At 50.7% G+C, this 13,292-nt stretch overlaps 1 protein-coding gene across 1 annotated transcript in view; it reads right to left on the reverse strand.

Annotated features, from left to right (window-relative positions):
- The window catches only part of PPP1R16B (protein phosphatase 1 regulatory subunit 16B), a 58,537-nt gene that overhangs the window by 32,684 nt on the left and 12,561 nt on the right, over positions 1-13,292 (reverse strand). The window contains exon 2 of the mRNA XM_057377996.1: positions 8,644-9,042. Within this exon, the coding sequence (XP_057233979.1) occupies positions 8,644-8,890 (247 nt within the window). The 5' untranslated portion in view covers positions 8,891-9,042. The remainder of the gene's footprint in view (positions 1-8,643; positions 9,043-13,292) is intronic.

The raw sequence follows: 13,292 nt of genomic DNA on the forward strand, positions 1-13,292 counted from the left end.
AAAAGGATGGGTTTGACACAGAGAATTCTCCAGATCAGATGATCTGAAACACCATGAACACACCAAACCATCACATCTCACTCCTTATCATTTCAACCMGAACCATGGAAGTACCAGCACAACACCTCTCAGCCTTGTTCCTCTGAATGGAAACACTTGGAAGGTGCCACAGCCTCCCCCATCCTCTCAAAATGTGGATATTTGCAGACAGATGCAGGTGTGACACGGGACAAAAGACAAGCTGTGTACAAGTAACTCTGCCATGGAAACCATCACCAGGGTAGAACAGGCAAGGAGAGAGGTGTGAGAGCAACTTTGAGGTTAATTCCTGCTCTATTCTCCCTGTTTTAGAGGTGAACTCTACAGCAGCAGCCCTAGGAGAAAGGAAAAGTGTTATTTTGTTTGCTGAGTGGCTTGTCTGGGGTTTTATTATGAAGGAAGATCTTGGTGTTTTTTAACTGATGGGATTTCTCTCATCAGCCCAGGTGAAGGCAGTCAAAGATAAATGAGAYTTTGGAAGTTTCCCACTGCATTTCAGAGCTTGATGCTCTTACCCTCCAGGCAGGGTCCTTTTGGCCACTTTGAAAGCAAAGCCCAGCACAGCAGACAAGACCACCAGGGAAATGTGAATCAAGGCCTGGCTTGAAAAACCTTGGCCAAACTGAGAAATGCTGCAAACTGCTATAAAAATGTATTCAGAGCAGCAGAAACACCCCTGAGTAACTAAAACCCATCTCCTACACGAGTGGCATTTGCAGCCAGCCTTCCTCACGCTATCCAGGGAATCCAGAGGCCAAATCCAGCAATAAACARTTGCAAATTGCAGGGAGCTCAGTGGAAACTGCATCCGCCCGCTCGGAGCTGCACATGGGCTCTTGTTCCCCGAATGAAAAGGGACTGCAAGGTGCTTGATTGCATCTTGGCTCTTGATTACAAATGCACCAGCAGCCGGAATTAAGCAGTTGCCTTCCTGGCCTATTTAGCATCTTTTAGTGCTGGGTTGGAGGGTGGGCAAGGCTTAGGGGATGCTTTTATACACCAGCATCTGATTTTTTAATTTTTTTTTTTAATTTTATTTTTTTCCCCAAGACATTTGCAGAGAATGATAACGATTCCCAAAGATCTGGCCAAGCTCCAGAGGAAAAAACAAGCGGTGGAAGTGTCTGTAGAAGCAGCTCAGCGCCGGGCTATAAGGCACTGCCTGAACCAGCTGCCATAGCAACTGCTATTACAGAAAGAATTAGAGCATTCTTCACGGAAATAGGAAAACTCCCAGTCAAGAAGGGTAAGGATGAGATGCAAAGCACAAGGAAGGAGGATAAATGCAAGCAGGGAGGGAAAATATGCAGGGCTGAATGAGAAGCAGGGCCACTCGCACAGGTAGATGTGCTCTGGTGTTGTGGAGATGCCTATAAATACACTAAGATACCTAACTCCACCCTCATTAGCAAGCATTTTAGATACAGTTGATCCTGCCTTGGGGCAGGAGGTGGATTACATGACCTCCTGAGGCCCTCTCAACCTCTATTTTCCATGATTCTAGGAGGGAGAAATCTACACCAGCTGAGCTGAGCTGGCCTCACTCCAGAAAGGCAGGAATTTAAATCTGGAAAAAAAATAGATTTAATCCACTTTTCAAGTTCTCCTTGACCAGGAGAAAGGGGCAGAAAGCAAAGCCTGCAACCACAGCTTACAGGCGAGTACTTCCTGGCCAAAAACACATTTTCAACTGCACCAGCARCACCAGGTGAGAAAGATTCACCCCCAAAAGTATCAATTTCCCCATCAATATAAATTTGCAAAGAACAATCAGATACGTRGCTGCAGACCTGTGGTTTTGGTTGTGGGCTGTTTTGCAGGGGTTTGTTTTACAAAACAGGCTTGAAAACAGAATGATGCTGCAAAAATCCAGCGAGCTCTTGGGAGCGATCGGGTTCATGTCCTACATCCCTTTGTCAGAGCTGGATCAGACCCCACAACACAGCCCCACAGCRGGACAGAGCCTTGGCTCTCAGGGCTCACAGCCAAGGAGAGAAAGACCAAATTTCACTCTGTGTTGTGCTGCTCATTCTGCAGAAAACACCAGAGGTCCCTGCCGGAGCCGCTGTTTACGCTCTCTGATTCCTCCTGTCGGAGTGGGACAAAACACGCAGTGCATCCGAGTGCAGGAAACTGCTCACACCTGGAAGGCAGCCAGGCAGGCAAGAAAAACCCTCCTTGCAAAAAAAAAAAAAACAATATATTCCTGCTCCTGGAGCAAGGATCTGGCTGGGCTGTGGTGCCARCCCTTGCACCAAGCAGGCAGCACTGTTCCATCCATCCCCACACYTCGGTCCCCCATGGCTGGCAGTGATCCCCAAGAGAAAACACAAGAGACCACCAAGCTGGGGAGTTACAGGCTAAAAAAAACCACTGGCATATCAGCAAGCAGTACCAGACTCAGCCTGGGAAGTCCTGGCTTTTGGCAGCCTGAGGACAACACAGAACAAGCAGCCATCCAATGATGCCTCCACACCACAGGAAGCAGAGCAGCCAGGACGGGGAAGGGAAAGGTTAAATGCCACTGATTCAGCACTTGGTTGTAGGCAGGGACATCTCCAGGCACCTGGYTGAATTCTGGTCCCATTGATAATCTCACAAAACTCTGACGTCCCCGGCTGCCCCATCCTGAGCCCTCCCCGCCGTGATTTGGCCGGGCAGGGTTTGAGAGCAGATGGTGACCTTACATATCCTACACACTGCACCTTGCAGGCACAACCTGAGCACTTCCAGCCTCTCCCCCACAGTGCCCAGATCGCCTTTGGAGCACGGATACTCCTCACACACATCCACATTAACACCACTGACAACACCAATAAAACAAAGAAATGTCCACTTGGTATTTAAGTGCACACGCAACCAAGGAGACGCTGAGTTTCTCCTCCAAAACACAGCGCAGCCAAATGCTGGGAGGAGATTAAGTGATTTAAGCTACCTCAAGTGAGAAACAAAATCTTGACAACAGTCGTTGGCCAATCCCTGTTTGATTAAAAACACCCTTGAACCCAAGCAGTCCATTCTTACCGGCAGGACAAGCAGTTTGAATCCAATGTTTATTCATTACTTTGTAATCCTATTATAAAATACATCAGAAATATTTTCCACAGCATCAGAAATGGTGGAAGGCAGCATGGGAGTAAAAGCCAGAAGCCAAAATGATGTGAAAAAGACCAATTTCTGAGGGGCAAAAAAAAAAAAAAAGGTATTTCTGATCAAAATTTCTTAAAGCAAAATTTTCAAATGCATTGGTGAAGTTAATGCCAGTTTGGGATGGGAGAGGGTCTAATCCCAGGAATACCTGAGGTGGACTTTCAGCATTAATTTCCAAACAGAAAAGTGTGCCTTTGAAACTCTTATGGATATACTTTCCCCACTTGATTAAGCTTCAGAGAGTGGGGGAAAAATTAAAAAGAATATTTACTTGTTATGACAACAGAGAAAGTTGCTGATTCAATATTGCTCATGCTCCCAGATGCCTCTAGTTAGTTGCCATATGCAAATCACCCCGTGTTGGCATCACATCCAAATTGCACGAAAAAGCCAAGTTAAAATGTGGCCAAATACGTGAATCTGCTTTTGGAAGACATACCAACCCCCATTAACAAAATTAACAAAATTCATCATTGCCAAGGGCTCCCACATGCAGCTTCCTAAAGAGGACAGCTCTGATTTCCACACCCAGTGAGCTTAAAACTCGAGAAATGCCTTTGTTGTTGAAAAGAAACTTTTAATTTCTGACTGAAGTCATTCCCAAATACCCAGATATACACTCAGACTGCTGGTGACAAGAGACCTTTTCTTTTCACAGCCCTTCAAAGGGCACAAAACCCATGGGGCAAACCTTCTCAGACAGATAAATGCATTTACTCACAGACCTGGACACAGGAACCCCACGAAAAAATCCTCCAGGAGATTAATAGTGTGGGAGGAAAATTAAGGCACCTCATAAAAGGCTTGAAGTAACAAGGGAACAGATCACATCAGCTCAGAAAGGTTAAAGAAAGCAATTTATAGACACTAATTAGGGCCTCTTTWAAAAGTGCCTTTGCAAATGACAAGGTTGGGTTTATTCCACAGAGGTGCGCAGGGAGYGCGGTCAGAGCTGCATGGGGATGGTCCTGAAAGGGTGGAGGGACCACGGGGAATGGCACAGGGGGAAACATGGGGAACGTGTCCATATGAATAAACTGCCTCCTGCCCAGGGAAACCTTCCCCACGCTGGCCCAGGACTGGCACAGGACCCGGCGAGCCCCAAATCAGCACCCGCTTCTGTCCCAACCAAACTGCTGCGTGATGCCAAGCCCAAGGTCACCAAACCCGAGCTTTCCTTCACTTTCRGGCTCACCAGCCATAAGGATCTGCACGCTGAAACTCCTGCAGAGCTGCTTTATGCAACCCTCTGGCTGTGGTGGAGTTTTGCTGGCAGGATGTGGGAGCTGAAGGGCTCTGCAGCATCACCGGGGGGGGGGTGGTGGGGACCTGTGGGAGGCAGCTTTCATCTGAGAGCAGGAGAAACCAGGGCACCTCGGGCACTGCTGGAAGGTGAATCCATCCTTGGGGTCCCTATTTCTCTGCTGGATCTCTGAACAGAGCCCAGCTCACCCCAACGCCTCCAGTTTGTGTCACTCCAGCAGGAGCTGTCCCTGCAAACAGCCCAGATGGGCAKAGGGACTCCCAGACAGCAAATGCCACATGTCTGTACAAGCAGCCACTTCAGCCACCTCTGGGATCTGTGTTTYCAGTTTGCAGAACACCAGCTCGTCTCCCCATGCTCTGGGGCTACTCCTAGAGAAGCTCAGCCATGTAGAAAGACCCGGACACGACAGCCCTGGCTGCTTTTGGGGACAAGGTGCTGCCCTGGGAATGGCAGGACCAGCCTGTTCTCCATGGTTTTTCAGTCCATCACCTCKCAGAGCAGCCTCAAACAGCCACAGCCCTCAGCAATTCCTTATCTTCTCACAAATCCTTTGCAATCAGTACAGCAGCTCATAAAGCACTCCTTTACTGCACTATAAAGYGACTCCTTCGCAGCCATCAGAACAGCCCAGAGGCTGAACCCAGCAGCACAGTCCCTGCAAGCTCTGTGTGGGCTAAGCATCCTCCCTTTTGCACCATCCCCTCGAAACCAGCTCGGATTGAGCCCAGAGCTGGCTGAGAACTTGAACATATTTCCATTTAAAACAGCGATGGTGCGTGATGCCCTCCCCGGCATTCCCACGGAGGAGAGGGGACAGGGTCCGGTGTGGCAGCTGGGAGTGCCCTGGTGTCACCTCAGAGTCACCCATGAGCTGTCTGCAGCCATCCCAGCTGACCAAACCGCAGGTCCAGGCAGTGTTCTGCAGCCCAGGGACACGGCTGCCATGGGTCTGGGGTCACTGTCCCCCAGCCAGCTGTCCCCAGCATGGCTGCCCGCTCCCATCTGCCACCAGCGCCTCTGCAGGTGCTCCCCACCCTGCTCCTGCCTGCAGAGACCCAAAGGAGCTTTAAAGGATTTGTAAAACCCGGGATGTTCTGACAGATGTGCTGCAGAAGATGGGAGGCACCAGCAGCCAGGAGCCATCGCTCCTCTGCAGCTCCTGCCCTCCCTGATGGTCCCACAGCCCCTGTCTTCACCCTGCTTGGCCACCACCCTGCGACCCTGGAGCCACAGGACCACTGAGATGGGAAAAGCCCTCCAGGATCATTGAGTCCAATCATTCTCTCAGCACTGCCAAGGCCACCACTAAAGCATGTCCCCAAGTGCCACATCTGTGCATCTTTAAAATCCCTCCAGCGATGTTTACTCAACCACGGCCATGGGCAGCCTGTGCCAGGGCTGGACACCCTTTTGGTGAAGAAGTTTTTCCAAATATCCAACCTAAATCTACCCTGGGGTGCAGCTTGAGGCTATTACCTCTTGCCTTTCTCTTGTCACCTGGCACACAGGAGCTCTTTCAATGCCACTGGGCAAGGGGCAGGCAAAGGACAGTGAAATGTCCAGGTCCTCAGGACCCTGAAGAGCAGGGCTGGGCTCTGCACTCCCCAGCTCCATCCCATGACCACCACTTCCATCAGGGGAGATCACACACCCCACAGCCTCAGCCATCTGGACAAAGAGCCAACCCACTCCCCAACTCCACTTCCTCCTCCTGATTTCACCCCACAGCACCTATCACCAACCCCTCTTCCCTCCAGGGGTGAGAATGATAAAAATAAACAGCAAAGTCACAAGGAATGGGAAYGGCACAGGCGCCCAGAGGCAGCTCAGAGGTGACACGTGCCAGCTGCGCCCCCGGCTCCAACCTTCCTCACTCTGACTTATCAACTTCTTAATCATTCATATTTCACCTCCCCCTCCACGTCCCACATGGAAATAAAAGATGATTCACATATCAAAATAATCACCTGGGACCTCCTTGATAAGGAATTCTGCCAGTTTGGCACCTGGGTTTGACTCTGTCCCCTCCTCCCTTTGTGCTGGTCCCACACCACGGAGGGGGCAGAGCAGGCATAGAACCTGCCCACACACTGCTTTTAGGACTTAATTTGAGCACAAAACAAACTCAGTGGAAAAACTTGAGGCATCTGAAAAATCCAGCTACTTGGGAAGCACCTGTGCCCTGGGAACAGCCACCCTGCCCTCTCCAGTGGGTGGCGAGGTTGATTTTTCCATCCACAGGGAAGTGCCCTTATCACATTTGGTCTTTATCATCATTGGAAAGAGCAGCTGCTGGTTCAAGGCCACAGCGTGGGTTTGCCCATGGGAAGAGCTCAACAGGATYGTGGTGCCAAAGGAGAGCTGCAGTGATGGGTTTTCCCTCACAGGAGGAAAGGAGTGAAGCTGGGASCTGAAAGCTCAGCTCTGCAGCCCCCACAGTGAAGTATCCACGTCCACATGTGGTGTAAGACACTGTCCACAGGACATTGGTGGCACTGCCAGGGCACACACCAGCCCTGCCTGCTTGCTGCCATCAGGGAGCACGGCCACCCTTCACCAGTGACTGACTGCAAACACCTCCACCAATCCTGCATCCCTCACAAGATGARAAAGAACTGCAGGACAGACTGYGAAGGAGCTTTCCTCCTCCCAAARAGCCCAGATGCAAAACCAGAGAGASYTAAAAGCCAACCTACAAGGCTGGGCCTCTTGCAGACCCACGACACCTCAAGCACAGTGCTGAGCAGGGGCAGCAGCGCCGCACTAAGAGGAAGATGATGGAACCCTCATCACCCGCCCCAGCGCTGTGACCTGGCACTGGCAGCTGAACAGCTGAGTGTGAAACCCAAACAYAACCTGCCAGCACAGGAAGAGGTGACACAAGTCACCAACTTGTCCCCTGAGACAATGCCAGCAGCCACAACTGCACAGCTGGCCTCACYGCTGGAGCCCTCCGAGACCACAACAGCTTCGAGCAGGAAACACGGGGTCACTGGAGCAAGGAGCTGGAAAAAACTACAAAACCTCCAAATCAAGGAAGGAACAGATAAAAGCCTGCAGTTCCAGGGCATTATCACAGCTCTGCTTTGCCAGGGCRGTCACAAATGCACACAGAACCACAGCCAGGCTTGGCAAAGGCAGTGGCACTGCCCAGGCAATGTCACCACTGCCCATGTTCTGGCTGAAAACAGGAGCAAAACACACRGAAAGGACAAGGTACAAGGCACAAAAAGTGAGAGTCCCTGCTCAGAAACAGGAACACAGCTTTGGGGAGACACTTCACCAGACAAGATGAGGTCCTTCCCCCACGTACCAGGCAAGGATTCTCTTGCAGAGGATGCAGGAACCTAGAGCAGCATTCTCYAGCAGAGATGCTCAACTGGCCACGTTTCCTAAACATTCCACTCTGCCAYGCCAAGGGATCAGGGTGATCTCACCAATTCCACTGCTTTGCAGAGCACCAACCCCAAAGCTCCAGCTCTCCTGCAAGAGATATTTTTACTCCTCTGCAGAGAAGTACTCTCCAGYTCCCCAGAGCTCACAGGTTTTCCCCCGTGCTGTGCTGAGGCTAATGGTTATTGACTTTTAGACATATTTTTTTCCTCCTCCCTTCAGATTCTGTAGCAGAAGCAAAGCAYTTTCATCCACTCTGAAATGGTGCAATTAAACCAATTTCTGAACGATTTGCAGTTCTGTGCTGCAGGAAGCACTAAGCAAAGCCATGCTTCCCAGTATTTTGGGGAAAAAAATCATCCATCCCCACAGCTCTGAATTCATGCCCTCAAGCAAGGGAGCTGAAGAGATTCACACTGACATGTAAATCCMTGCGACAGACTTCTATAAAACCAGCGAGAGGCACACCCAGAAGGCAAGGAAGTGTTTCACACCTCCTGTAAGTAGGAAGTGCGAAAAGGAGAGAGGTGAAAACTGCCTTCCTTCACCCAAACCTCAGTCACAACTCCTGCCCCATCCTGGCATTSGTGCACCCACTCCCGATGGCAACCGAGGTAACGCTGGTGTCACACGGGGCTTTGGGGGCCTCAGAGCTCCTTCAACACTTGGGAGCCCAACACCACAGCAAGGGCAGTCCATGGGTGACAGCACAGATGCCTCTGCACCCCAGGAGAGCCTCACAGCACATGGAGCTCACAGGCAGCAGACAGAACCTGCCAGGCACGGCGCCGTACCTTCCTCCACGTCGTTCCTCAGAGACGCCTCCAGCAGCGCCACGCTGGCTTCAAAGGACACTTTCTTTCTGCTCACGACGTTTCTCTTCTTTTCRTGCTTCCTCTTCTTGTGCTGCATCTCCTTCTCGTACTGGGCCCATTTCTTGAGCTGCTGAGCCCTCCGTTTCTGGGCTGCCCGCAGCCTCTCCAGCGTGGGCACCTTGTCCAGCAGCTGCAGCTCGGTCAGCAGGTCCACGTGGGCATCCATGGCTTCTGCCGAGAGAGGGGAGGGCGAGGGTGTCCCAGTGGGAAGGGATGTCCCACCACAGCTCCTCTGGATGGCAGCCAGCTGCTATACCAGCATCCTCAGGCCAGGCTGGGGAGGGCCCATGGCAGTGTCYGTGAGAAGCTGGTGGGAACCTGGARGAGAGARATCAGGTGTCACCATCCTGTACAGACAAACACATTCAGCCTGCTGGAAAACACCACAGGCAGCATCCACCACTTCCAAAGCAGCTCAGTTAATGGTGCTTAATAATAATTAATAGTTCTTACTGGCCTTAGTGATTTCCCCCTGCCCCCACTCCAAATATCCCAGCMAAGCCCCCCTGATGAAGCAGAAGCTGCAGCGTGCACCTTGTTTGTATCTGACACTCACATTACCCCTGTCCTACAGGAAGAATAAAGTGTCAATGAGCAGAGATCTTCCTCTGTTTGGGATCACAGCTTGGGAGCAGTCTGAGCCCTGAGACACACATCTGTCCCCAGGCTGTCCCTCTGTCACCCCTCCTTCCTGCTTTCCCCACCCCACACCACAGCCACCCCAGAGCAATTCACTCTGAGCACAGCACAGGTCTGAGGGGACCCAGGCTGCAGGGACAGAGCCCAGAGTGGCCACAGACACCAGACAAGGCCATCCCAGCACAAATAATCCATAAAGCACAGCCTGGAGACACATGGGACACCTGTCTGGTGCCCCGAGGCCAGGCAGGTGTTCCCAGAGGAGTTTTACCCACCAGGAGCATAATCTGTGCTGCTCTTCATCCATCCAGCTCCTTCTCAGCCCAAGGACAGATGGATAAACCTGTCTCTAATAACACTTATACCACCTCAGCTCTTAAAAACACATGGGGGTTGCGTTCATTTCTCTCTTCCTTTGGGTTTTCTCCTCACCACACACTAAATCACTCTGGTTTTGCTGTTGAGGCACCACAAGCACAGCAATGAGAGCATCAATTCACAGCTCCTGACCCTCAGTGTGACCACAACAGAAACCTCTAAGAAGGGCTACCCACAAAGTGACCAAGAAGAGACCATGGGCAGCTGCCCAGGAGGAGCAAACACATCCCAGATTTTAACAGATATCCAACAGCTGCATTTGAAATAAAGCCGACACCACAAGCAAACTGAATTAATCCTTCCCAAACAGACCCCTGCAAAGCACATGGAATGGCTCGTGCAAAATCCASGCAAGCAGCAAAGAACCCAGGTAGGAGATGAGAGCTCGTGTGGTTCAGCCAGYTTAGAGGGGAAAAGAAAAAAGAAAAATGTAGTAATGATGGGAAAGGGAGACTGGAGAACTTAAATATTCACAAGCACCTGAGAAAGCCTCCAGAGCCTGAAGTTCAATTCTGCTGCTGCTGCAAAAGAAAGGAAGCAACAGTCATAAAAGCACTGGGTGCAGCAAATCCATGGGAAAAGCAGCAGAAGGAGCAGCCAGACCCAGGTGAGAGCCATGGKGAGGACACCAAACCTCACCCACCCAACAAGGCAGGAAAAGCCACAGCTCATCCCCCCAGAGGGTGAAACTGCCCAYGGAGGAGACCTCAGTGAGGGGCTGCAGGGAAGAGTCAGAGCACATCCACAGATCCCAGGGAATCCCACAAGGCTGAGCCATCCACACCTACTGAGTGCTGCTGCAGACCTTCCACGGGGTTTGACCTTACCTATAAATATCTGAGAGCGAGACAAGCCATTTCCTCCAACAGATAACTGGTTTGGGAACTGAAAACAAACAAACCCAGCCAGAGCGCACAGGCAGGTCCAGGCAGCTGCTCTATCCAGCAAATGRCCAAGGACAGCTTCAGTAGCATCTCAAAACCTCATTTTGAGGGTTTTAGGGTAGACTTGTACAAAAAAAAACCAAAAAAAAAAATCAAAAAAACCATTTAATCCTGTGAGAATTTAAGATTGCCAAAAAATGCTTTCGTTCCACACAGGGACAAACTCAAATCCTTGCAAAGATTTTCATAAGGGAGATTCTACCTAGAAATTCAAATTCAATTCACTTGCCTGAAGTGGAAAATAGCAACTCAGGATTTTAGTGGAGCACTGGAAAGCAATGGAAGGGTGCCACGGCTGGGACCCACCAGAAACCCCCCAGAAAAGGCACGAATGAGCTTTCCAAAAGCTTTTATTTGGGGGCAGAGCCTTTTCCCCCCGCACAGGCTGGGAAGCTCTTGAGCACCTCTGGTGAGCTCAGCTGCTGCCCTGGCCAGCATTCCAGGGCAATATCTGTGCTGGCAATCTCAGCCTCYGCTGCAGCAGCACAGCCTGCACATCTGAAGCCCCAGTCACAATACCTCGAAGGAGGGGAGATAAGGGCAGGAAATGCCTCTCAGAATACACGGCACTCCCACCCTGATCCCTTCCCCGGCTGCTTCTGCCATTGTTTGCTGAAAGATGAACAAATATTTTCCAAAACACACACCTGGGGTAGAAATGAGAGCCTGATTCTGCAGGATTGTTAAAGCAAGAAACTTTACTTCAGCGTTTCATGAAGTAAGCTGAAAGTTTTCTTGGTGGTTTTAGGGCTGCMCCTTGGGAAGAGCAATAGGACATGGATTTTTTTTAAGGAGAAGACAAGTGTGGCTTAGTTTGCCCATGTTTCAGCTTTCCTGAATGCACCTCTGCTCTTACAACAGAGGAAATGGGACATTCAGGTGGTCTGCAAAGGGGAGTGAAATGAAAATGTGACATCTCTGCAAGTGCCAAACACCAGCACCTCCTAAACCCAACCAGAAAATAAACCTCTAAATGAGCTAAAAGCTCACCCTGAGAGCTCCTCCTGGAGGGGACACAGCTCAGCTTCTCCCAGACATAACTCCCCATCACTCTCACAGACCCCAGAGCCTCAGAAAGCCTTTGACTTTCACTCTGACTRTCTGTTTTCCAGTGACCTGGTTCCTCCCCTGCACCCCAAGAAATGGCACATCATTGACTTCTGGCACAAACAGCTCCGGCTAAATACAGCCCAGCTTCAGGGCCCAGCATGTGTTTACCTGCACAGTGACACACAAGTGGCTGTGTGGGTGTCTGTGGTTGGCAAGGCATYGCATTTTGGTTTCTGTTTTATTTAAAGAAAGGAAAAAGTGCCATTGCCCGAGTTTGACAGAGCCGAGTTTCCGTGAGCTCAGCAGATCCGCTGCCACCCCGCTGAGCACATCCTGCCAGACACACACGGCCATGCAGGGACAATGGGGATATTTTGGGGGCCAAAAGGAATGAGAGGCACCCCTGCCATCCCCCTCCTCTCAGCACCACAGCAGGGAAAGGCTCGCTCAGACTGGGTCAAAGAYTGGGCCCTGTGAAGGAACCCAAATGTTGACCATTGTGGGGTTTCTCTGTAAATTTGCATTTCCTGTATGTTTTGCCTCACCTCACTAAGYTCAAAAGGTCTTTGAGGGCAAGATTGCTCACTGACAACACAAGAAGAGATGGAGATCCCATGAAGTCAGAGTTCACTGAGTCAGTGGTTGCAGCTCTTGCCCCCAATCCTGTCCGAAGGTTTCTCCTACTCACACATTCCTTCCCATTTCACATTGTGAGGTTAGCACTTGCACCCCCCAAAGCTGAAAACCAAAAGTACTCATCTTCCTCCACCACCACACACTCAGAGCTGCCTCCTTGACCTTCCTACAAAGCATTTGTCGTGCACACACTTTGCCATCCCACTGCTGAGGCTAGAGCTGGATTTTTAAAGCTGCTGAGTGAGGCTGGAGAGTCTCATCTCCTCACCTGATGATGAAGCTGGAGCTGAGACCTGCAAATCCTCTGTCACATCTTCCCAAGGCAGCAGTTAAAGCACAGCATGACACCGACGCAGAGCACAAACACTTACAGAAGTCCTTCACTTAAGTGCCATCGACTGATTTCAGTTTTATTCCACTTAAAACAAAAAAACAAAACAAACACAAACCACGGAGGAACAACCCTTGAATGAGACACACTGAAATTCTAGAGATTCATTAAAGCTTTCAGGCAGAGGGGAATTGAAGGCTCAGGTGTGTGAGCAGCCACTTGTGAAGGGAAGGAGATCACCCCCAGTCCCTGGGCTGCTCGTGGGGAAACACCTGCAGGATCAGACCTGGATGAGGAGGTGAGGTGTCTGCAGCACAGAGTCAAGGCAGTGGCATGAAGAGGGACAGAAATAGCCCTCACCTCCCCACACCGAGCTAATCTCTCAGCTGGAATTGGAAACCAAGCACGAAAGCCCAGAGCAGGGATCTGAGTGCCTAAGCAGCCAACAGAGGAGSTGGTGCCTGATTTATTTATTTCATTCACATCACTTCCTGCACCACGGCAGGTGAGGAGCTGCCAAATTCACCCTTTCTGCTCCCTCCCAGGTCAATCTGTGAGCTCCTGTCCCATGAAATGCAAGGTGACCAGCC

The sequence above is a fragment of the Malurus melanocephalus genome, unplaced genomic scaffold (genome assembly GCF_030028575.1).
Source record: "Malurus melanocephalus ecotype Western Australia unplaced genomic scaffold, MMel_1.1 scaffold_338, whole genome shotgun sequence".
Classification (NCBI taxonomy): Eukaryota; Metazoa; Chordata; class Aves; order Passeriformes; family Maluridae; genus Malurus; species Malurus melanocephalus.